This window comes from Gobius niger (genome assembly GCF_951799975.1).
Source record: "Gobius niger genome assembly, chromosome: 12".
Classification (NCBI taxonomy): Eukaryota; Metazoa; Chordata; class Actinopteri; order Gobiiformes; family Gobiidae; genus Gobius; species Gobius niger.
Window position 1 is genome coordinate 18,608,920 of NC_136863.1, and position 25,861 is coordinate 18,634,780.

The 25,861-nt window shown below is 41.4% G+C and overlaps 1 protein-coding gene across 1 annotated transcript in view; it reads left to right on the forward strand.

Moving 5' to 3' along the window:
* Positions 1 to 5,818: 5,818 nt before the first annotated feature.
* LOC306971112 (polypeptide N-acetylgalactosaminyltransferase 18-like) overlaps positions 5,819 to 25,861 on the forward strand; it is a 109,746-nt gene continuing 89,703 nt past the window's right edge. Inside the window, exon 1 of the mRNA XM_079567261.1 lies at positions 5,819 to 6,133. Within this exon, the coding sequence (XP_079423387.1) occupies positions 5,866 to 6,133 (268 nt within the window). The 5' untranslated portion in view covers positions 5,819 to 5,865. The remainder of the gene's footprint in view (positions 6,134 to 25,861) is intronic.

A 25,861-nucleotide genomic window follows, 5' to 3' on the forward strand; every position in this document is an offset into this window, starting at 1 on the left:
GTAATAATGTGTAATAAACCGGTGGAACACTGTCCCTCAATAACTTCACTTCAAAATGATAGCCACTGTTATGTGCATGCCTTTAATCCAGTTCCTTTACCAATTCATAGGCTGTCCGTCCGTCCGTCCATCCATCCATCATCTTCTGCTTTATTTCCGGAGCCAGAGCGCAGAGGCAGCAGTTTTGGTTTTAGAGATGCCCATGCCCCCTATCTGCACACACACTTCCTCCAGCTTTTCCAAGGGAATGCCATGGCGTTCTCAAGCCAGCTGACCCATGATGCCATGGGTTCTTCCTGAGGATTCCTTCTCATGGGAAATGCCCAGAACACTTTCCTCAGCTGGCTCTTCTTGACGTGGAGGAGAACTGACTCTATTCCAAGCTCCTTGGTGACCGCTTCGTCTCTAAGGGAACGCCCATTTAGCCACCCTGTGTGCTAAACTTGTTCCTGCCGCTTGTATCCAGAATTTTGTCCTTTCAAGCACCAAGTAGAAACATAGATCAACCAATGAATTTGGTTTACACACAACTGCCTACACTGCACTTTTTTCTATAATATATAGTAGTAAAATGCCATTGTTAAAACATCTTGGTGTTATTCGTGGCAGTAAGTATGAATTCAGTTCTGTTAAAGCTTTAAGACTTTTATAAGCAGTATAGTTAAAATTGACTCTTGAATCTTGAGCACTTACAACCACACCCTCTCACATTTTAGCTTAATCTATTAATACCAGGGAGGGTTGGGACTTTTGAGGTCTTTTGAGAAAATAGTCTCTCCTGTGAAAAAAGAGAAGGTACTGTATAACTTTAATTTTCAGTTCAGTTTCAAGTTCAATACTGTTCTGTTGATCTGATGCAACTGTGTATTGAAGATCCATAAATCAATGGGCTCAATTTGGCACAGACCCAAGTTTCATAAAACTTACTTCTCTCTCATTCCCCTGCGTCCAGTTTTAGAAGATTGCGCACATTAACAGAAGTACAGCTGTCATCACTTTGGCAACAGTGCTACAGTGAACCCTTTGGATTCATGAAATAATATATCAATAGAAACTCTGAGTTCTGCAGGTTATTTTAGAGCTGAGTTCAGGTGTGGGCAGCAATCACTGAGAGAATGCTCAGACATTGTGTTTGAATTATTGTAAGCACCTGCCATTATATAGAGATAGTTTTAAAAATTATATTTATTCACAAATAAATATGCTTTACAAAACACCACTGATCCAAACATTTATTCCCTATAAGAAAATAAAATGGGAATAAACGGAAAACAAAAACGCTCAAAGGAAATAAGTTTGAGGAGCCTCAGACAGAGCATGAGATTTTTGGTGATATTTTTGTTTACTTTCTGTTGTCTCTCTGCAATGATAGTTTGGCTGTGAGGAACTGTAGAAGACCGAAACCAATCAATATATTTTACACAGCGGTATGTTGCAAATGTTACACGCTATTTCAAAAACAGAAATCAAAGCCAATGCCAGCTCAAGACAGACCTGCTGTTTGGCCATGAGTACAAGATGGCTGTGCCCTTAGTGAGTTCCTGAATCTTGAATAAGGTGAATACTTGTTCCTTGCTCCCTTCCCTTGACACCATCTCCACAAAAGGATGATTAAGATGCAGCGCGTCCTCATTAGGAATGAAGTCCACCCTTGACTCTGAAAGCTATTTATTTTTGCACATGCTCACAGAGCTGTTTACTGGCACATCCTCAGGCTAAGGACCTGCTCTTTCGTTCCCACATCTTTTGAGTTCTGCACTCTTCTTGTGTTCGCAAAACTGAAATACGAAGGTCTCTCCTTTCAAAGAGAATCCATTCAAAGTGCTGCGGTGCTCTGCAATGACATTGCGTTTTTAAACTTAGCCGCGGAAGAATTTTTGACATGCAGTTCGCAAATGTTTGCACGACACATCAGTAAGAGCTTGATTAAACTTCTTAACACCTTCCTACTTTACATAAAATAACGGGGTCACAATGAATCACACTGAATAAAAAAAGACCGTAGCAGAAAATATTGCTAACTCACTATTAGTTTTGATATATTTGCATAATTTGTAGCCCATTGTTTTTTCTTCTAATTAAGCCGAATTAATTAAATTCATTAAAGGAATAAGCCACCCACATGACATTGGAGGTCGGGGAAACTGAAGCACTCGGAAGAAACCTGCTGCCCTCTGTCTCCTCTGACCCTCTGAGGTTTGTCCCTGTTTCAGAGCGTGGTGTCCTGCACTGGTCAGCTCAACCTCCTCCTTCCTCTTCTTCCTGCAGCTTCCTCTGCTCCACAACAGTCTTTCACCATCTCCTCGTTTGTCCCTTCCTTGCTTCCTGTAGCCCCTCTTGTATATAATATAACATCAAATTGTGTGCTGTGCTAAAACTACAATGTTAGCTAAAGTTATTTTAACATAAGTCCCAAAACTTTTCGTGAAACTTTTGCTTATAGGAGCAGTTACAGGTCCCTCCTTCGTTTACAGAGTAACGGCACACACGGATAAGCACTGACTCATAGACAGACAGACAGACAGACAGACAGACAGACAGACAGACAGTCAAACTAGACAGAGCATCGAGAGAAGAGCCTTAATATTTCACATCTAATGCATTATTTATACCACAGACCAGTTCGGCTCAATCCGCTGCTGGCTCTGGCTGAGTGGAGAGTTTTCATTTGGCGCCATGTCTGGGTCTGAGTGTGTGATTGGAAAAGCAGTGGATGAAAGACAAAGATGAAAGCCGCTGCTGCCCAGAGGCCCAGACTGAGTTGCATGTGAGCAGATGTGGGGTGGCTCCGAGCTGGACTGTGGGCATATAGCTGCGTGTACGTGTGTGTGTGTGTGTGTGTGTGTGTGTGTGTTCATCTATTACTACAGGGGTCAAGAGTGGACAAACCACCTGTTAACTTTTTCAACTGATTTAATTTTCTTTCTTTAGCAGTAATGCATTTTGTGGGGGGGTTAAAACTTTACCTCAAAAACTAGGGAATGTGATATTTAGCAAACATTAAATCTATATTTCTTTTTAAAGGATCTATATCATGCTATTTTAGCCATTCCAAAGTTAAGTATAGGCATTTATATGAATGATTGTACCTCTACCGCTATTGAGCACTCATTTTGTGATAAATATAAGTGTTTTCTGGAGGTATTTTTCAAACCCGGAAGACACAACGCTTCGATTCAGTTAACTCCGCCCCCTCTCTCCGCACATACAACTTTACTGTAATATAAATAAACAGCAATAAGTGAAGATACTTCACAATGCAGTTATAAGGAGTTGACATCTGCAACACAGCTTCATAAATGGCTAACACACAAGCTAATATGCTAACACACACAAGCTAATACACGTTTGGACTGACTCACCCTCTGCTCCATCGCTGTTTACATTATGGGACTCGCGTTGGTTATAAAAGTTAATCCACTTTGATTCTGGCGAAAGTTCCCCAAACATCCATCAGTGACAGTCACGGAAAAACAATATTTTGGTGATAGTCGCTGAATCCCGGAGAAAAAAACAGCTGAGTGGCCTCTTCCTGAAAAAGGTTGAATAAACTCCTCGTCCTCGTAGCCAAACGCGCTTCTTTTTCTCCGTGACATTATCGTTAGTTAAGAATAAAGAACAGGTGTGTCCAGTTATAACGAGCTCCATCTTCACAGCTGCAGCGCAAACATGACGTCTGTTCAGACGCTCAGGGGTGTTTGTTTTGGCCACAGCTGACCTGGAAGCACCTCGGGCACATCCTTTTTTATTTTTTTAATTATTTTTTTAATTTATTTTTTCTCTTTGTTTCTCTCTTACGACAGAAATAATGAAAACGCTGTTTTACAAATTAAAATCAGGCTGTAAGCATAGAATTAAGACATTATATTACAGACGTCGAGCACTTCCGTTCCGCTGTGACGACACAACTGAACACTCAGTCGTTCACCAGGAGAGGGCGGCGCAGCTGCTCAGAGAGCAGGATTCAGGAGGATTACTGAGAGCTGCGTGAATGAAGCCACAAACCACTCTGGCGGTGTTTTTGATAAGGAAATAGCATGACAACATGGCTAAAAGCTCCAAAAAGTCGATTTTGCATGATATAGGACCTTTAAAGGATCTATATCATGCTATTTTAGCCATTCCAAAGTTAAGTATAGGCATTTATATGAATGATTGTACCTCTACCGCTATTGAGCACTCATTTTTGTGATAAATATAAGCAGTGCTTAATTTGTAAATTAGTATTTTCAGGAACACTTTTGGTCTGATGTGATGGATTGGGGGAACAGGCCAAAACATTTGCCGGAACACTCTCATTAGACACTATTATATCAGATACATTTTTTGCCGGTTCCTCCAAAATATTTCCCGGATCCTTTACCCTGAAAAAAAATGAATTGGGGGAATGCGTTCCCCCAAACGGGGGATCAAATTAAGCACTGAATATAAGTGTTTTCTGTTGGTTATAAAAGTTAATCCACTTTGATTCTGGCGAAGGTTCACCAAACATCCATCAGAGACAGTCACAGAAAAACAATATTTTGGTGATGGTCGCTGAATCCCGGAGAAAAAAACAACTTCAAGTGGCCTCTTCTTGTAAAAGGTTGAATACACTGCGTAGCCAAACGCGCTTCTTTTTCTCCGTGACATTATCGTTAGGTAAGAATAAAGAACATGTGTGTCCAGTTATAACGAGCTCCATCTTCACAGCTGCAGCGCAAACATGACTGATCTGTTCAGACGCTCAGGGATGTGTTTGTTTTGGCCTCAGCTGACCTGGAAGCACCTCGGGCACATCCTTTTTTATATTTTTTTTCCTTTTTTTTTTCTCTTTGCATCTCTCTTAAGACAGAAATAATGAAAACGCTGTTTTACAAATTAAAATCCGGCCGTATGCATAGAATTAAGACATTACTTTACAGACATCGAGCACTTCCGTTCCGCTGTGACGACACAACTGAACACTCAGTCGTTCACCAGGAGAGGGAGGAGCAGCTTCTCAGAGAGCAGGATTCAGGAGGATTGTGGAGAGCTGCGTGAATGAAGCCACAAACCACTCTGGGGGTGTTTTTGATAAGGAAATAGCATAACAACATGGCTAAAAGCTCTAAAAAGTCGATTTTGCATGATATAGGACCTTTAAAAATATTTTTTTCATCCTGAATTTTAAAATTATGACCCAAAATTATGACATTTCATTGATAATATTTCTGTCAGTTATATACTTTTTTTGTGCTCACCTATTGTATTGCAATATTCCTTCACTACTGTTTAATGTATTGTTTACCAATCTTTAAAATCAATGCATGGATTGGATACATTTGACGATCTATTTGAGCCTTAGAACATGAAATGAATCGTGCCATTTTTCTAAGTAGGAAACGTAAAACTATAGAAGTTCGCGTGTTAAGGTAATTCATGGCTGGAGCCTTTCCCCAACTGCATTCAAAATGTGATGTTTAAAAAGATACTGCATCACACGCACGTCCATGGTTCTTCCCCCGCGCTCCACTGCTCCATCGCTCCAGCTGTGAGGGCTGGGCTGCGTGCAACAAGCTCCGCCTCCGCGCCCTCCCATTGGTCCTCGGCTCTGTGCGCGCTGTGGATGCTGCTGGATGGGGGATCACAGCCTGTCAGCGTGGCTCTCCGTCTGCTCAGCGGGACTCTCCTCCGCTGCACTCCGGAGGACACCTCACTCAGCTCCGGTAGTCCCACTGAGTTGACCAAGGCATGGCTTCTGGCGCCACGTAAACAACACACACACACACAGCCGGACTTTTGAGTGCGCTCGGAGCAGCGGGGGAGTCGCGCGGCGTGCACAGCGTGGACAGCGTGGACAGCGTGGACGCGGCCGAAGCGAGCCCATGGAGGCACGGCGGCGCGATGCTGTGCACACGGAGAACGAAAACTTTGGTGTCGACATGCGTGATCCTCAGCGGCATGACCAACATTGTTTGCCTGCTTTACGTGGGCTGGGTGACCAATTACGTGGCCAACAACAACAACAACAGCAACAACGGGGGTTCAAAAGTTAGCGAGAGCCCCGGGGACGCCGACAGCAGAAAGTTGGAGGAGGACAGCAAAGGCGAGACGCTGAAGATCATCGAGAGGCTGGAGAGGTTGGAGAGTGTGGTCAACGAGCACATCAGAGGTAAGAAATGTTATGTTACCACGAGCCTCCTCTTCGTCACGTGCGTCAGGCATCAGAGACGAGGCAGGTGCAGACGTTGTGGCACTTCGCACTTGAAGTTGGTGTCAGTTTTTGCTGAGGCAATGCATTTGACTCGAGGGAGAGAGAAGCTGTGGAATTATTTTATCACGACAGATTCTGGATGATGAGACTGATGATTTCTGGTAGTTTTTTATTTATTTTATTTTTTAACTGCTTCTATGTAGGCAGTAGTCCTATGTTTTTTAGCATTGTCTAAGCATTGCCTAGATATTTGTTATAGCCTACAGAATATCCGTCTTAAACATACATTCATTAACTCATTTTACCTCGTATTTGATAGTGATAAACCATATATGTAAGTATTTAATTAGTGTCTTGGTTCTGTTGGAAACTAAACAGCATTGCTATATTCAGCTGGGGAAACGGTGCAATAAGTCCCCAGGGTCTGATCCAGTTGTGATTCATGTCTGATACTTCTGAGGTTGTTTTCAAAACGGATAAAAGTGAAATGCATTCTGGGGATGTGTATTTTTGGCATACTGAATAAAAACTCAACCTCAAACTGATTTGTCAACTCTCAATGTGACCCATATGCGCTAACCTGTAGACACCAAAGAGCGGGGTAATGACATATGCAGCATCCTTAACCACTAGTCGACTATCAGCACGTTATCCTCACATTTTGGAGGCTGCCAGGCACTAGGGGGTGCAACATAGCAGACCAGGCCTGCACTGCTGAAGTGATGATATTCCTCTTTTTAAAGGAAATTGCATCTCTCATCAGTGACACTTCAAAAGCACTAAAATTCGTTGATATGATTATATTCTTAAAATTCTCTTTTCATGGTGCGTTCAAGTAAATCAATATACATGGATGGATTCCGTATTCGATCTTAACATCAATTCTTGAGTAATGATCCATAACTGATTTTATTGTGAGTGATTTCTCTGTGCGAACGGCATCAAATCCTCTGACAGTTGGTGTCCCATTTAACGGACTATTTGTGTTTGTGTCATCGTTAGAAGCCCTGGCTGACTTGTTATATCAGCCTACATTTAGTAATCAGATTAGGTCAGTTGTCTTAGTAATCAGGCCACAGCTGGACTTTCCGTGGCCATTGCCTAACATTTCCAGAATAAACATTATTACTATTAATATCTCCGGTCCTTACTTCAGTGTTAACGTTTTTATGGAGTGCGAGTTTCCCTCTTCTCCTGCACATATTAATGATCCTATATTGAGCCGTGAAGCTGGAGTGAAGAGAAGTGGGACAACCTGCTTTGTCTTCAGCCCCACAACACCACCGTGATTTACTAAGTGAGCCCATGTTTTAATATCCAGCGCACCACGGCATTAGATAAATAGCAGCCGAGACTTTCCTTTGAGAGCTCCAGTAGGCACCAGCAGAGTCTGCACGATGTTTTGTTTTTTCTTTTCCCCTAGTTTTTAATTTTCATAATTTTAAATCATAATGCGTCATAATAACTAATTACTCAAATTGTTCAAAGCTCATTTCAAGCATTTGAGAGGTTGTCTGGCCAGCCCGACGCTTCTCCTTTCTGTTCAAAAGAAGAACCATCAATCAATTTAACCAACAATCATTTCCCGATTTTACCATTATCGGCCCACTCATGGGCCGAGAGGCGAGAGTTCATCGCACCAAGAGACGGAAGCGTTAACTGTAGTCTTCCCAAACATCAAAGATGCTGTGCGCCGCTACTGATACACCGTTTTCTTCTGCTCTTTACAGCGTTGTACTGGCAGACATCCCATCCTTTTTTGTTTAATGTTTACTGAAAAGGCTTACTGCAGATTGTTCCTGCGTCTTATCTGCCGTTTCTCTAATTCGTTGATGCCGTCTGTCAATTACGCCCACTGGGAAATCGTTAAGATCACGCTTGCTCCCAGACTACATAGCTTTGAAAAAGCAACTTTGAAAAAGTGTGTAGTTTGGCTGGCCAGGCAATTTGAGAGGCAGATTTCGTGTCTATACAACAGGCAGGGTCAGAACAATCGTATGCCATTGTTTAGCCTAGTATTCCTTCCCTGACCTGATCCAACAGACTGGAGCTGAAGGAGGATTTGGGCAAGTGTTTTAGTCGTTTATAGAAGAAACTGAAATATATTAATAAAACTAACAAAATGTATAAGTGAATATAATTTTTCATGATTAGATAAAGTTGTTACACTGACAATTTTATATGCTGGATGGGGGAAATCATATTACTAATACAACTGACAGCCCTTTAGCGTCAATGTGTCGGATACAACCTTTGCCAGTGCAGCACTTAGAGCACTTTGCCTCCTCCGAAGAGCGTCCTGATGGGGCAGTGAACTGTTGACTGCACTAATACAAAGTGCTTTGGGTAGAAGTGGTGAGTAGATCTAGCCTCCGGAGCCTCAGCCAGATTGCATTATCACTCCTGCGCTCATGTGTTTACGAGTTTAGGCCTTGTCAGGGATACAGAAAGAGCAGTTATGAAGGAAGATGACTCAATAGACAACAGAGAGTGTAAATGACAAAAATGTAATTGGGTTTTGAATAATGGAGTATTAGTGGAAGTGACAGGGGGCTGAGTCAGCGTGACTACAGCGGCTGAATCAATAGCCAATATGAGAGCAGTGGTTTTGAAGGTAAAGTTAGATGCAAATGAGAGAAGATATTGCTCCCTGCACAGTCTGCTGTTATATATTCCACATCACCAATTGAGAGAGCGATACGTCTAAAACATTGCGAGACCCAACGCTCCCCATGACCCAACCCACCCCACTCTCCCAGACTCCGGTGTCCCCTACCACTTACAACATGTACAATAGGTTAATCCTCCAGCCAAGTGACCATTAGCCTGGCTCTACATCTGGAAGTGTCATTAATAAAGCACACCTTAACCTTAAATGCAATAATAAATTGAATATTGACAGTAAGGAATCTTTCTTGGTCTTTTGCTACACGCTGTATTGACCTAGTGTAGGCCTACACTTCAGCATGTGGGAAATGCTGTGGATATGGCCTGACGCTTTAGTGAACTATCCACGTCAGTCATTTCACATGCTTGAGAAACTGTTAGCCCTTCTCTCTCATGACCTCACTATCTTACCCCTGTCTGTCCCATCTGGATTATAGCTCTGAGTGGCTGTTTCCTTCACTTTGCAGAGCGGTAATGGGAATCCGCAGTAGTGTGTCAGATGTCAGGTGGTGCTGGAGCTGGGTTTCACTGCTGACTTCACTGCTGCTCTGATTCATGGACTGGAGGCATCTTAAATGTAGTGTATGATGTCTATGTGTACTGCAACTACAAATACTAATGTGTGTTAATGAAGGGAGAAGCTTTGTCACTTTGTCTCTGTACATTTTTCCTTGTTCAAGGTCTGTGCTTGCTGTTTTCAAGTAGTATAAATATAATATATTATGTAAATAAGTTGTAAGTTGACCTGGGCTTTCAGTGCAGTGGGGAGAGACTATTGGGGTGTTGTCAAGGCTGGCGTGTATGGCACTAGAGTGAAGTGTGGCCCGAGAGTAAATGCCATAGTCAAGGCAAGTCCAACGTTAGTAGGCCGTAGACCTTTTGGGGACTCGTTGGAGAGGTTTTCTCCGAGCACTCCGGTTTCTCCCCACCTGAATTGTGGCAAATTTTGCACCTGTCCTGCCTCTTCCTGCTCTCATTGCACCTTCCTGCACCCCATCACAGAGAGGTGCCAGTCCAGTGTGATTGTGATACTTCTTCACTCTGAGGGAGATATGAAATGTGTCTCTCTTGCACTATCCACTGCACTGTTCAACGATGAAATATGGTCTTCACTTTCTGAATTTACCATTTTTTGTAGTACGCTATCCTTACAGTATATCCTAATATATATTACATATTTAGACAACATTGGATCGTTTTTTATTCTATGTAACATAAACGGAGTTCTTAAGAAAATCATTTATATGTTCCAGATGTGGGATAAACCCGGCCCGCCAAGCAATTTAGCCCAGCCCACCGCTAATTTTCCATAAAAGTATTTTTTTCTCGCCTTTTTCTGCGCCGCTTTGTAGACGCTTTCGTGACGCAATCGTGCCCCTTGGTAGCGGTGTGTTGGCGCTGTGACCACCATCACCTGCCAGAGTGGGCTCAACATGGCTCAGAATGTCACAAAACAAAAGCATAAGGACCATGTGCATCGTGTTTTGGACAAAGTTTAAATGGGGCTAAGCAGCGACCCTTCAAGCAAGGTAGGGACTGCTGTTGTTAATGTGTTTTCAAAGCGGATGAAATAGTGTCTTACTATGCATCGCTTCATTTCCCACAAACATCAGTGCCGACGCCTGTTTGAAGGGAAATGCAGAGGTGCTTTCAGTGCGATGATAGAAGTTAATGAGGATAAGAAGTTGAATAGCCTAAATAACGATGCACACACTTGCGTGGTTCCCTGCAGAGCGTCCCTGTCATTTGCCACTGAGTTGTTTTTTTCTTAAACTCGAGAGCACAGTATTTCACCTGTGTGAAGTTAGCCCCCCCCCATAGTGTCCGATTGACTCCAAAGTGGTGTCATTCCCACAGACAGGTGCCTGACCAGCTGAGCAAGAGGTGTGTTGTTTGAAAATCACTGAAGTTTTGGTGAAGACCTTCCTCACCTGTAGCCTTTGTCTTGTTTAGTTTGGTAGTAGACCTGTTTCTGGCCTGGTTTACATGTGGTTTAGTCCTTAGCGTGATATGGCTATATTGAATGAAATAGCCCTACTATATAACACTATCAGCTATTCAAAATACCCAATTTAGAGCAATGTACAATAGGATAAAGTTTAGCAGAATAAGTTTGAGTTATTGTTGGTGCAGAACATACAATATATGCATGTTTTGTATAGGTGTTTGCAACATCTGGCAGGGAATACAAAACGGTCTGTTGGAAAAAGCTCACTTCATTAAATCACAGAGACATGTAGTGGGCACTTCACACACTGGAAGCACAGTCCCATTGGAGAGACACATCACCAGCACTAGAGCAACTGCCTGACAATACTAGCTGTTGGTTAAATGAAGGACATGCTGGTTAGGGAATATAGTCACACAGATAAACGCCAACAACCAATTATTCACCAGTTTCCTTTGGCTCATTGAGAGGGTTGAAGAGGTTGTGTAGACTCCCCCTTTAGATTCTTCTGGTTTCTAATATAGTGACTGCAAAGAAAGATAAGAGCCATAGACAATGAATATAAATGATTAGACTTTTTGCTTCATAGTTTAACCAAGATATTATATTGATTCAATTTGTCTGAATTTCCATATCACAAGAAGCCACAATGTCAGGGGTGGTATATTTATATTGTACATCAAAATCTTGAGTTAGTCTTATTTTGCCACAGTTTGATGAAAAAACACACTTAATAGTTTAGTGGAACATACGATTCTGAAAAAGTTTAGGAAAGTTTGTGGCATAATAATATTTTAAGTGCAAAATTCAAGACAATTATTGAATATTGCAATTTTTTTCCACACATTGTGCTTGCTCAGGCCGCACACACTCATGCTTGCACAATCCTTTTCTTGTCATGTCAAATGTATAAAATATTGAATCCACTGTCACTCAAGGTCTGCTAAATCCCACCACGTTTCTTGGCTTGTGCGTCATAACATCACAGGGGGGTCTTCTCACAGCTCCAGCCCACGGCTACACTCCTCGGGCTGGGCTCCGGGAAGGCGCTCGCAGGCAGTAAGCCGCATAAAGTTGTCAAGTACAGAAACGCCTGACACATTTGCTGTCAGTGCACTTCTTAAAGCAGGAATTGAATGAAAACTCAGAGGCTGCAGGGGGGAAAAAAATAAATATGCATCACAACGGTGAAGAAGACAAAGAAGAATGAGATGGTCCAGGCAGTAGAAGTGCAGTCTAGATTGCATCGCTTACATTCATCTGCATTTAGTCTGCAGTTTCTTCAGAAGTCAATATTAAGTCCTATTGAGGCTCTATTGCTTCTAGGGGATATTAGTATATTCAATTCAAATGTATTTTTAATGTGATCAAGAGTTTGCCCTTAAGCCAGCATGATACTACTGGAGAAAGCCTTCCATTCAAAACTAGGAGTGGACAATAAACATTATAATTAAATGGTGACCTGAGCGTCTACCTATTTCAGTAAAGTTTCCAAACATACGTGATAATTTGATCAAACTCAACATTCATCTTCTTTCTATTCATGCTGGGTCTTTGAAACTAAAATAGCTGCATTTTGTGTTGGTATATTTATGTGCGTATAAATATTACATCCCACATGTGACCAAACAGATTTAAGGCTCATTACTTAGGTACTTAAGTTTGCGTTTATAAACTCACTGTGGGTAAAGCCAGTCTCTGCACATTTGGATCACTGTCGAAATTCAGTAAATGCAAGAAATCAGATGATGACTGTAGACAGATAGTCCATGTGTGTGATACTGTTATATTGAATGAAACTGGATGGTGACGCTATCATGAAAAAAACGGGGGAAAATAAATGATTTACTTTTATTTTATTGGACAGAGCTCATTCAAGCAATTATGGGCCTTTTTACAGCCATGGTCACTCTTGTAGAAGTGATTGTTAATCCCAATGAGTTTTTACCTGGTTAAATGAAGGTTAAAAAAAATGTAATGTAGGGTATACACGACACAATCACGACAATGATGGATATTTTTTGAATGACAAAAGTGCCTGGTTTAGATTCCTGTGTCAAAAAGCAGGTGTTCTTCAATATTGGTATGTAAAAACAGTAACAGTACCCGGCCCTAATGATGTAGTATTGCATGTATTGTGATATGGGGTTTTGAAACGCTACGATATGATGCGACAAATCAAAGTAAATCACATGTTTATACAATAAATATATGTCTATTCCTGTCCCAGCCCTACATGTTAAGCTCCCCTTTTTTGCTCGTCTGTCTATATTTATTTTCCATCCTCACTATATGCCACTCACAATGAAAGATCATATTCTCATATTTATACAAAATGGTTATTGGTAACATCTCGATGTTCATGTCGCTAACCTGGTTTGCACATCACATTTTCCATAGCCCTCACAGTCCATAGGAGACCACTCATTACCTCTTACTTGGGCCTATATTAATTGGACCCTAGAGAACTGGCAAAGAGTGACATTATCCAATTATGTTAGCTTGTTTAAGCCATGGAAAGTACAGCTATATGATGGGTAGGGTTAAAAATAGACAAAACTGTCAAAAATATAGGCTTGATAATGATGGTAATTACAGCAGTAGACACAAAACTCTAGCTATAGTTGTGGCTTTTCAGAATAGACCTTTGTCAGTGTATAAAGCCAGTCATCCATGTAAAAAAAAATTTTTTTTGTGTCAAACAATTTTTCAGTAGTTTGACAATAGTCCAGTGGTCAAGGCTGCTGCACATATGGTGGAACACTATCTCCAGCATCATGGGTTGGTGTCTTGGCTCCGACAAGTCTTTCGAAGCCAAAAACAAACAAAACAAATATTCGTAGATGGAGTTCAGTAAATATCATGTTTTGTCATCATATAGCTTAGCTAAATATTTCATTAAAAAAATAATCAATATCCCTTTTTATAGAGCTAGGAACTCTCTATATCAATACAAAGGACATAGATTGTTTGGCTCCAGCAAAATATATCACAGTGCAAAACTGCAGTACAATCGGTCTGAAATGGCTTGTTGAAATCATTTATAAAGAGGGCAGACTTTCAGATTAAAATGTATTGCTAATTAAATCAAGTATAAATGTTCCAAATCAACAATGCACTAAGATTCTAAAGCATTAAATATTTAGTTTTAAACAATGATTTTGTTTTTGTAAGTGTGTAGTTGCAAACCTCCATTTTTTTGTTGTTGGTCTGAACCACCAGGGTATTTGAGATATATCGTGATCCTTTCCAGATGGACTTAACTGTATTATACCTGATGTTCTTGGGCACTTGGAGCAGTTGTTTGTCCGTCTTAGAGCCTTTGTGAACTCATTTGTCATTGTCAGTCAGAGCATGTTGTCCCGCAGACAGAAGCGCGAGCCAGTGTCTGAAGTCCAATCCCCGCGGGCTCACTTCACACTCTTGTTTGGGCCATAAACACCTTCACTGCCGCGTGTTGCTCTGTGATGGAAGCCTGATTGATCTGTTGTGATCCGCTGCCTGCTCCCAGAGTGTCCTCGTGGTCAGGACATGGGGTTTAGGATAAAGCCGCCTGTTTATGCTGTTACCTCAGGTCCCCTCAGCTGCCCAGTTCACTGTGAGGACATAGAGAGTGTCCCATACTAAACAGGACAAGCACAGCTCCCCTTCCAGCAATCCAGATGTGGGACAGGTTGAGTGCTGGTGAGAGAGTTCGTCATTTGAGAGGTTAAAAGTTTGGCATTTTGGATGGATATGCACATATTAAAGCCGTCAATTCCATTCAGAACTTCCATGCTATACAGACAGACTGCCTCACACTGTTGTGGCAATAGAGCTCATTATTTTATGTAGTCTACTCAATGTTACTATTTACTAGTTTCCTGAAACAGTTTGGAAAAACCTTCCTGAAGGGTTGTTATGGCTGTTATTTTTATTATTCTAAAGCCGTGAAAAGAATAAATGTACACATCCCTGGATGACTCAAAATAAGCCTCCACAAACACAACAGTGAAGTCCTGGCCCTGAACTGGATTTGAATACCATTGATGCCTCCGAGTGAAAGGCACCTGCACCGCACTCTCCTTCTCTTCAGACACTTGCCTTTGCTGAGGGAGATTATCGGGGATGCGTGTGAGTTTTACCACCCACTGTTGCTCTTTGCCAACTGAGGCCTGCAGCAGCTTTGAGCGGCCCGGCGGCTGTTTAGCGGGCTCCTTCCCCCTTGCAACATCCTGCTCACCAACACACAAATGCTCTTCAAAGACTCTTTTGATTATCCAATGCCTTTGGGCTTCAGCTGTATCCCACTGTATGCTTTTGTGTTGCTTATAGGGCATTACCTGCCTGGTCCTGCTGCTAGGGGTCTTTCAAGGAGGATACGGGGACAGAACTATAGACTGAGGAAAAAAACGTTTTGAACTGTGTTCCTGTACTTTAGTGTGTGGTTATATGGATCAGATGAAACTGTCATCACGGAAAATTGAATCAAATGATCCTTGTAAAACAAATTGCGTGAAAGTAGCACTTACTTTATCAACGGCTCCACTTTATTTGTGCAAAATGAAATCACACACATTTGTATGCTGTACTTGAAGCAAAACATTTGCGCTACAAAACTATTCTATACCATATTCTAAATTAACTGAGCTCTGCCTTGTGGCGATGAGTAAGCAGCAAACAGCCCTTACATAAGGTATTAGGGAACCGCTGTATAATATGGCACATAATTAACGAGAGACTCACTTCCACTTGACATTGTGGATCGGTGTTTTCTCACTGCTCTGTCAGGTTGATGTTTGTGTTGTGTGCTGATTGTGGTGTGATGGAGACGTCCTGTGAGCTTTAGCGTCAGCCTGGGGTTGTTGTGTTGAACGGAGCGAGGACTTAAGCACCTGCCGCTGGGCCTAAATCCTGTGCTGCACCCTCATTTGTTAGGACCTTCTAATAATCCAGTGTCTGTCTTTTTAAACCAGAAGTGTCCTTTATATGTCCCATGAGCACACTAATTTATCTTCCTTGGTAATATATCAAGAATTTAATTAGGACATTTCCATAAAGAAACACAGCATTCAGGATATGGAGTGCTTAGCACCAGTCACTTCTTATTATTAGTTTGTTATGTGCACTTCTCATTAGTGCATTAATTAAGCTAAATGAAGGACCTCATTTCCAGGCTTCGTTATGAGACTAGTGGAATATTAAGTAGAGTGAATGCTTTATGTTGTGAGGACGTGAGGCTATAAAGACCCATCACATGCACTGCTTTTGGTTCAACATTGTGCCCAGGGGGTTGTTATAATGATTGCGGTGAGATCTGCTTGTTTTGTGTGCTCATTATGACTTTATTTTTATCTTCTATTACCTGCTTTACACTATTTGGACTCGCACTTATTGAGCTCGCCCTGGGTGTCAACACTGAGGTATTTCTTTCCATCATCTTTTTCATGGTTTTGGTAAATTGGTGAAAATTGTAAGTGTCCTCCCCAACGGTGTTCTGTGAGCAATAACTGGTATTGTGAAGCACATAACTTTTACAACACTTATGGATGCCCTGCTTTTCGAATTTAATATATTATTAATTATTATTATTATTTTTGTTTAAAGAGTTTGCTTCCAGACCTGAGAGTTGAATCAAAGCCTCTCTTGTTAGAAATGCTCTGGCACCCCAGTGACTTGAACACTGTCATTTTGGTTAAGTACAATAATTCAATTGTGTGCTTTATAATAGCATAATGCTTGCATGCAATTACATGCATTGTGATTATGTTAACAGTTAAGTGTCAGAGAAAAGACAATGGACATGAGAAGCAACTATTTACAAAGTTCTTAGATCGGTACAGTTAGTGGCAATGATTACAAAAATGCTGTATTTTAATGTGAGAGCAGATTAAAAGCATGTAAGTTAAATGTTAGATGGATGGAGTTCCTATGGCGCTTTGGGCCTTATTTAAATAGCTTAAAAGCAAAAAAGCTAAGAATTGCTTTGACACATGTGACAATGCTGTGCTCGCTGTCATATTTTTAGCTCGAAGTTGGTCATTTTATACTCACTACTGCCACCTCAGGTCATACATGTAACTGCACCTTCTAAATTAAGCTCGTGCATGACGGCACTTCGGACCTGATGCAGGATTTTAGAGGCAGTTGTGGTGAACAGGTCTGGGCTCATTCTGCACATTAGGACATTGCTGGAACATGTAGGGGGATGAAAATACATAAATTAAACATTTTAAACCCCGTATAATCCCTTTACTAAGTGTAGCACATTTACAACAACGCTAGGTGGTAGATTTGAATCAAACAAATGTATTTTAAGGACGGTTTTAAAAGTGTCGGTCAGGGCTGCTTTAATGTTTTGGGGGAGGCTGTTCCAGAGTTTGGGAGCAGCCACACTAAAAGTCGTATCTCCTCGCGTATTTAAACAGGATAAGGGCTCATTCAAGCGCAGCTGATTCCCTGACCTCCCTGATCTGACTGGGGCATAAACGGACAAGACCTCAGAGAGATACTCGGGGGCAAGTCCATTAAGGCATTTGAAAACGAGCATCAAAATCTTAAAGCCAGTCTTGTAGCTGACATGCGGCCAATGGAGGGGCCGAAGGGAGCAGTTACAAGGAGGTTGGAGAGCCGCAGGTTGCAGACTCCTGGCCGGAAAGTGCTTATACTGTGAAATGATGAAATGAAATGATGAAGAGCTTCTGTTCCATGGATGCAGACTGGCACTGGTGACCAAAGCTGAAACAACACTGGTAAATTGAATCTTGGTTTATGCAAATTTTGAAAAGTTGTGACAGTTGGAATCCAGACCCAAAGATATTACATTTTTTGTAGAGATCCCTTTTATCTTTTGAAAGAGATTTGGACTGTTCCCACCAAAAGCAAACCTGCACGAGAGTGAATGAAACCTCAACAGCTAAATTATGTCAGTGATGGAAAATTCTTGGCTGCAATCATCGTCAGAAGCTCGTGGCTTTTCAAAAGGAATGATGAAAGCGATGGGAGCAGAGGGAGGAGTTGAGGAGGGAAAGACGCCAGAGACGAGGGAGGGAGAACAAGGAGATTGAGAACATCGTCAAGAAAGGCAAAGTAAGGATAAACTGTTTGATGGGCAGACAGTAGCGCATTATGGTGCATTTAAGCGGGGCAAAAGTTCTTCAAACTCTTGAAAGTGCACCCATCAGAGGTGCAGAGGTCAGGACATCTCCACCAGGGTCATGAACTTTGGAAAACGCAGTATTCCAGTATGTATGCTAGGCTTTGCTACTGAATATTGTTTATCTCTGAAAGGCCTTATGATAATGATAATAATTTTGTACGTTTTTGTAGGAATCTTTTCTAAAAGTTTCCTACATGATCAGGTCATATGTGCAAAACCCCTCAATTCAGGTTTTGCGCATGACCTGATCACCTAAATTCCTCATGTCGCCACAGTGATTGGAAAGCTCTGTTTTAGCCACTAACAAACAAATAAATTGCAGCGCGGAGACAATCCCATTGGCAAAGGTAAATTAGTTTAATGAAGTGCCGTTTGAACGAGCGCGATATTGGCTGTAGTGACTGCAAAGACGTTAAAGTGAATGAAGCAAAGTATTTTATAGGGAACAGAAAGTTGTATTTCTAAAGGCCTTTGTTTCAGTCTAGAGAAGCTGATATTTAGTCGAGTGATTGAAACAAAGATAAAGAGGACATAGAGGGGGGAATTGGAAAAAAACTGGAATTGAATGTGGAGAGAGTGGGTGAGAGAGTTCCAATCTGTCCTCGGAGAATTACCTTTTCCTGTAGCTCCGATAATCAGCTGTTTCAATTCGCCTTACAGAAGATCCCGGAGCAGATTACACAAAAATGAGCCCGACGTTTTCCATGTCAGTCTTACCCACACGCACAGAACTTGCGTTTATACTAATCCGTCATCAGTCTTTCTAAAGCTGGGCGTTTCTGATTTGCACTCGCACTTCCAGCTGCCGAGATATCTGAGGAAAATCAAGCGCATTTCCCCTGGACATTATTTAAATTGGACCAATGATTTCGTCTACATTCATATTCAGCTCATGGGAAAACAGACAAGATCTTCAAACATATTCAATGGCAGACATTTTTTTACTTAGGATTTAGTGGCCCTCAGTTTATCTCAGTGTGACATATACTATATTAAGTCATTTATTCCATTCATATCACACATGTCATTAGAAGACATTACATTAAGCAACATTTCACCCACCAAATATAATGCAAGCACATATTTAATTTCATGTGTCTGTCTGACCATTTTAAATTTCACTATCTTAGTTATATGGTTAGTAAAAATCATAACTGACCTCGTCCTGTGAAACTTTTGAAAATCTGATTTGTTCCTACCGTCACTGAGAGCTCTACTATTGCATTAAATCCTGCCTTTAAATTGTGGTGTAAAGCTGGTGGAACGATCATGTTTAAAACAGGTATTGGAGCAGTATTTTGTCTCTCTTGGGACTGAATGTTTTCCCCTGTTCAGCCACAGACACACCCACCCCACACCACCCTCAGTCGTGGGCCCCCACCTCCAGCTGGGATAGTACCAGCAGGGAGTTGGTGCCGCTGTGATGTGCGCCGCTGCTGTAATATTGCAAGGCACATTGGTCTCGCAGTCTCCAGTTTCAGCAGGTTACAGGCCCATTGCTTTAGCTCGGTAATGAACCACTCTGTCTTTAATGCTCGCTGCAGCCCGGAGGAACTGTAGCGCTACTATTGCTCCGCTTTGTTTTGCAACAAAGGGGGAAAACATTACGCAATAGCAACTAAACAACTGTGGAGAAGTTTGGGGGGAATGTACAATGTACAAAGGACTAAAGAAAATAGGAACTTTAATTAAAGTCTCAGTTGGTCTTAATAATTAATTTGTGTATTTTATTTCAAGTTTTTTTCTACGCTTTCTCTTGAGAGAGATGTGCACAGGACAGATAGGAAAGATATGCAATGTTCTCTAACTGTCTTGAATTTTGCAATAACAATATCATTTTGGCTCCTTAAACATGTAAGAAATGTGAGGTTTAAATTAGAAAATTATGATTAAACTGAACTTTTGGATGTTTAAGTTATCGTCACAAGCTGTTCACTGCCAATGAGCCGATTTGTGCTACGTAAACAAATAAACATCAACAAAAGCTAATGTTCAGTGTGCACTGAAGGCCAATCAGTCATTCATTAAAAAGCCTAAAGATCTTAGATTCAGCTTTTGTTGCTGTCTATGACATGCTTAAAACTTCCTTGAGTTTTCATTGTCTTTGGAGCGTCTGCTGCGGAGAGTAGTCAGTGAATGATGGTGATGTCTGAAGCCCAACAATAGGTCTTTGCTCATAAAAAGAAGACGAATGCCTAACTTATCCTCTCCATCATGACTTGCTCTCCAGACCATCACCTTTATCAGGACAGCCTCTATCTCTCCATCACCACCTCTGTCCCATCTCCTCTCATGTCCATCCTCTCACGTGCACCCGCCCGCCTGCTGCAAAGGTCAAACCCTGCGATGCTAATCTCTGAACGGCTCTATCCTCGGCAGACGCTTTTGCAGCTTGGTGCTTTATGTGGAAAGGATTGGCTGTTATGGCTGGCACTGTGATTTAAGGCAGTCTTTGAGGTCATTTGGAATTTAATAAAGAGCCACAGGAGGGAAATGAAGTGGTATGATTGTACCGCGAGAACTTGACAAATGCATCCGTCTTGGGTGAGCTGCCAGTCCCGAGCTGTCACTTCACATAAACCGAGCATAATACAAGGATGATGGCTTTATTGAAACACCATTCATCTAAAGTTTCTGAAGGAGCGATTTGTTTTTATTGGCAGCCAAGCACATACGGGACTTGATAACTTTGCAAGCATCTGGTCGATTCAAATTAGTTTAATGAACAAAGAACAGACAGTAAGCTGCTGCTGCTACACACAAAATTATCCATTAATAATGTTCACCGTTTATCCCATATTTATCGGCACTAACTTCTTCTCATTTGCATAAGTTAGATTGCCGTCCTCTACTGTAAATTTGCAACATATTTCAAGAACGCAATCTCGCGTTGCATAATCATTCAGCTTGTGCAGAAACTGTTTTCAAGCATGTGTCAGTGCTGTCATTTGCAACGCTAATCACTGCTAACCAGAAGCTAACGTCTGCTCTGAGGTGGCTTTGTGAGGGGATCTCTGCAATAAATCCTCACTGGAAATATCAATGCTTTTAATTCTCCCGTTACATTGCCATTTTTAAGTCACTTTTTTTTTTATTGGTGCACCATTTCTTGCTCCCAGTGGGATTTTAATCACACAAACAATCCATAATAGCTCTGCGGAGATCTTCTCTATTTGTTAAGCTTATCCAGAGATATTGTGCACCTTTAGCTATGTTACCCCCTCTCTGAATCACTGACATCATTCTCAGAGTCCTGGGATGATTAGTTGTCAGGTTAAGGGAAAAAACTATTCTACATTATTAAGCAGACCATCATTTTCAAGCACAATGTGAAAGAAAAAGGATCTCTGCTGATGAAAACGTGAAATAGTTGAAAGCCTGTGACTAGGTATGAAAACCTTCGATGATTCAGAGCACAAACGGGTTTGAGCAGATAAAGGCACAATGAGGACGGTTTCTGCCAGACAAACACATCAGATTAAGAGAACAGCTGCTACAAAGCATCAAACAGATATTTGAAGCTGCTGGTGCCTCTGGAGTCTCCCGAAAATCAAGGTGTTGGAGGCTGCAGCTGGGCATAAACCTTCTATCCGGCCTCCCCCAAACTGTTAATTGAATGCTGACAAGCAGAAACGGCTGCAGTGGCCCAGAAATACATGAAGACTCATTTCCAAACAGTCTTGTTCACTGATGAGTGCCGTGTAACCCTGGATGGTCAGATGGATGGAGTAGTGGATGGTTGGTGAATGGCCGCCATGGCCCAACAAGGCTGTGACGTCAGCAAAGAGGTGGAGGAGTCATGTTTTGGCCTGGAATCATGGGGAGAGAGCTGGTCGGCCCCTTTAGGCCCTTTTAGGCTCCCTGAAGGTGTGAAAATGACCTCTGAAAAATATGTGGAGTTTCTGACTGACCACTTTCTTCTATGTACACAAAGAAGAGCCGTGCTTTCCCTAACAAAATCATCTTCATGCATGACAACGCACCATGTCCTGCTGTAAAGAATACCTCTGCATCAATGGCTGCTATGGGCAAAAATGGAGAGAAACTCATGATGTGGACCCCATCCTCCCCTGACCCCAACCCTATTGAGAACCTTTGGAGCATCTGAGCATTTGAACGCAACACATCTATGAGGGTGGAAGGCAGTTTTCATCCAAACAGCAGCTCTGGGAGGCTGACATCTTGCAAAGAAATCCAAGCAGAAACTCTCCAAAAACTGTCAAGTTTAATGGATTTAAGAAGAAGAAAAAAGAATGGCTTCTATGTTAAAATGTAACTTGACCTGTTAAGATGTTTTTGATTGAAATGGCGTTTGATTTCAGTAAATATGACCTCCTAATGCAGCAAATTCAACAAATTACCATTTTCAGTGAATTACAAGCTTTTAAAAGTTAAATTATATTTACATTATTTATATTTATTTTAAAAAAAATTTTTATCACTGGGAGGTTGTTGTTTTTTAACAGTTAAAGGCTTGAAAATGACTGTTATTTGAGTTGATAATCTAGAAAATCTTAGAAACATGTCATTTGCATAATAATTTGGAACATGGTGTAATTACAATAAAACAGCAACATTGGGTTGTTGTAATGCCAGACAGTATTGACAGAAAGCATGTTATACTCCCTTGTGTGTGGCCTGAGGCTGGCGGTACCTATTATAGGCTACAAGCTTCATAAAAAGGTAGCTGAATGAAAGTCTCCATATGGATTTTGTTTCTATGTTTCCCTATGAGACCTCTGCTGCTTTCCTGGGTCACTGCTCTCATGTTGATTAATCCACTTATGTTCAGATTTGCACTGCAGATACAGCCAGATACTATGATGTTTGCGGTGTCGAGATGATAATACTGTTTACTGAAGTGTGTCCATGAGTTTATGTGGTTTCCATATATGAATTAATGATATCGATGTACATTGTCAGCGTCAGCTTTTGTATTTCACGCCCGGCTACAGTCTACACTGTCATGACAAATACAATTACTAAGAGAATTACTTTTCTTGTCATAGCAATCAAGATGCATGCTGTAACTGGTGAACAGCCGTTGAAGAAATAGACTTAATACTGTTGTAACGCAGCGGTAACATTTGTACAATATATTCTGGAATATTTCTTAGGGGCCGCTAATGCCCTTGTTTTGTTTTTTGTTTTGTTCCTTTTTTCGATCTTCGGAAAATAGTGACAGTGACTTTTGTTGAAATTATTATTATTATAAGTCTTGCAATTGGGACATACAGTAAGATTCCAGCTGCTTATGTACATTGTGTATAGGAGAAGTTATACATGAACCTAACATTATCTAACTCCAGGCAATTACTTGTTTTTATTTATTTTCAGAAACAGTTTTCTTGAGGCAGCCAATACGGATCACTGCGGATCACTGCCAAGTCACTACCATGCATTCCCCTTATGCTCACTGTGTCGACACATGCCACATGAAGCAGCATGGCACTCTATTACTTGACTTGAGAAAATGCAGATCTGGATGAGATGAAAACTAAGAGTGCCAAGGCAGTGACATCTGTGGTAAACACCTACAATGAATCTGCACTTTAAATGGGGCTAGATGTACAGATTTTATACTCACCACTGCCAGGTCATAAGTGTAACTGCAGCTTCTATATTAAGCTCGTGGCACATTTCGGATACACACCTTTTTGAGTGACAGTGCAGGATTTTAGAGGCAGTTGTGGTGAAAAGGTCTGGGCTCATTCTACACCTTAGGACATTGTTGGAACATGTACGGGGAGGAAAATACTTAATTTTAACATTTTTAAACTCTGCATAGTCCCTTTAAAGCTAGGGCTGGAGTCGTTAAATTCCTTTTTTAAGTCAGTAATTAAGTGCTTTATTTGTCATTGTACAAGCGTACAACGAAATAGTGTTCAGTTGTTAGTCCTGAGCCGTTGCGACTGAGCCGCGCCTCCTCTGTGGGTCAACCTGGCTGGCTGCCTTCAGCTTCCTCTGATCTTCTGAAACGGTGCTCCGCCTCCTGGGTTTCTCCCTATTTCAGAGCATGGTGTCCTGCACTGGTCAGCTCCTCCTTTGCAGCTCCCTCCGCTCTACAACAATCTTTCACCATCTTCTGAGAAGAGTTTAGCAGTTACTCTGATTATTCAGCCAGAATAATTGTGGTCATACCGCCTTTGCTATGCCCAAGACCTTGGAAGCTAAGCAGGGAAGGGCCTGGTCGGTACTTGGATGGGAGACTGTTTGGTAACACCAGGAAGCCTAGCGAATGTAGTGAGTGAGTGGTTGGTGGTGGTCGGAAGGGCCGATGGCACAGACTGGTTGCCTCGCTTCTGTCAGTCTACCCCAGGGCAGCTGTGGCTACAATAGTAGCTTACCACCACCAAGTATGGAATGAATGAATAATGCAATGTAAAGCGTCTTTGAGTGTCCAGAAAAGCGCTATATAAAACCGATGCATTATTACTATTATTATTAGAATAATAGAAGGCATGTATGGCTTAGCTGTGAGTCTCGTTGGGATACCTCCTTGTTTGTTCCTTCCTTGTTTCCTGTAGCTCCTCTTGTGACGCCTCCACTGTGCTGCAGGTGTGGGAGCTCTTGGTGCCTCTTCAGTGTCTCAGAAGAAGCTGCTGAGCTCGCATTTACTTTTAAAAAGCTGCTTTCTTCAGGGCCATTATGGACTCTTTGCAGTAAAAAAAATAAAAATAATCCACCAAACCTTACAAAAGTATCCAGTAAAACAATGTGGAGCACAGAAATCACAAATGCAGTGAGCAGAAAAAGGCAAAACAGAATGCAGCTGTACCGAGAGAGAGGGAGATTATACAAAAATCAAAACAGTTTTCCTTCTTTAGTCAAGTACGTTAGTTAAACTTTTTGAGCAGTTGATTTTATTTTACAGCATTTGTTTTTTAAAATTTCAAGATCAATTGGAGGTCCTGGGGATTGTGGACTCTCCAGGCTACAGAATACAGACAACAGCAATAAATGGAAAATGGCAAACATGTACAATAGTACATGCCTGGAAATAAAGAAGTGGGACGAAAAAGATCAGACAAATGCATAAATGAGAAACAAGAGAATAATGAAAACATTAATCTTACTCTCAGGGCAGTTCTGAACACTAAGAGGTTTGATGGCTTCTGGACATACAAAAGAACTAATCATAAATCAGTTTTACACAGACAGTTTGAAGCAATTCCAAGAAGCGATTTGAAAGAAAGAGCGCAGAAAATGTCATTCTCATTTAATAAAGCAATACATTTTAAAATATACGACATATTCATCTATGTTTATTCTGCCTTGATTCGCAGAGTCATTTCTTGGTAAAAATCCATCAAATCTTCCGTGGGTAATGGTGGACGGGAAAGTTTCTAACCATTAGAGTTATCTGGGCACGTCGTCTGAAGCGAAGGGATAGAGACAAGCCTACAGTGTAAGTCTCCCCACTCTCTAAATACAGTCAGATCGTCTGGCCTTTGTGAACCCACTCTCCCTCAAGCAGGAAGCCCGGTCATCTTTAACTCGATTTGAGCTTTGGTTTTAAAAAGAAAACTGACTTATCCAGGAAAATTCCCTCCAGGTCAGCGCGATCCCTCTGAGACCTGTCTGGGCTTTACAGAAAACCCAGTCTTCTTTTCTTCAAGGTGTTAGATAAAGCTGCTTCAGACGTTCCTATCCTTCGGTCGCATTAATATTCACAGCTTGCCCCACGCAGCTTTCAAAATGTGTTTAAAAGTTTAAGATGTCATATTTGAAGTATCAATAAATGTGGTTGCTAACATTATTAGCGCTGAAATGCCAATCTTACTTAAGATGTTATGCAACCCATCAATCTATAAACACAAACTGTTCCCTCATATGTCTTTCATTTATTTGAAATATTGTACAGTCTCCTTAGGTGAACTGGTGGAGATATAATTTTAGTTTTGCTCGCAGTGCTCACATCCTTCATGTTGGG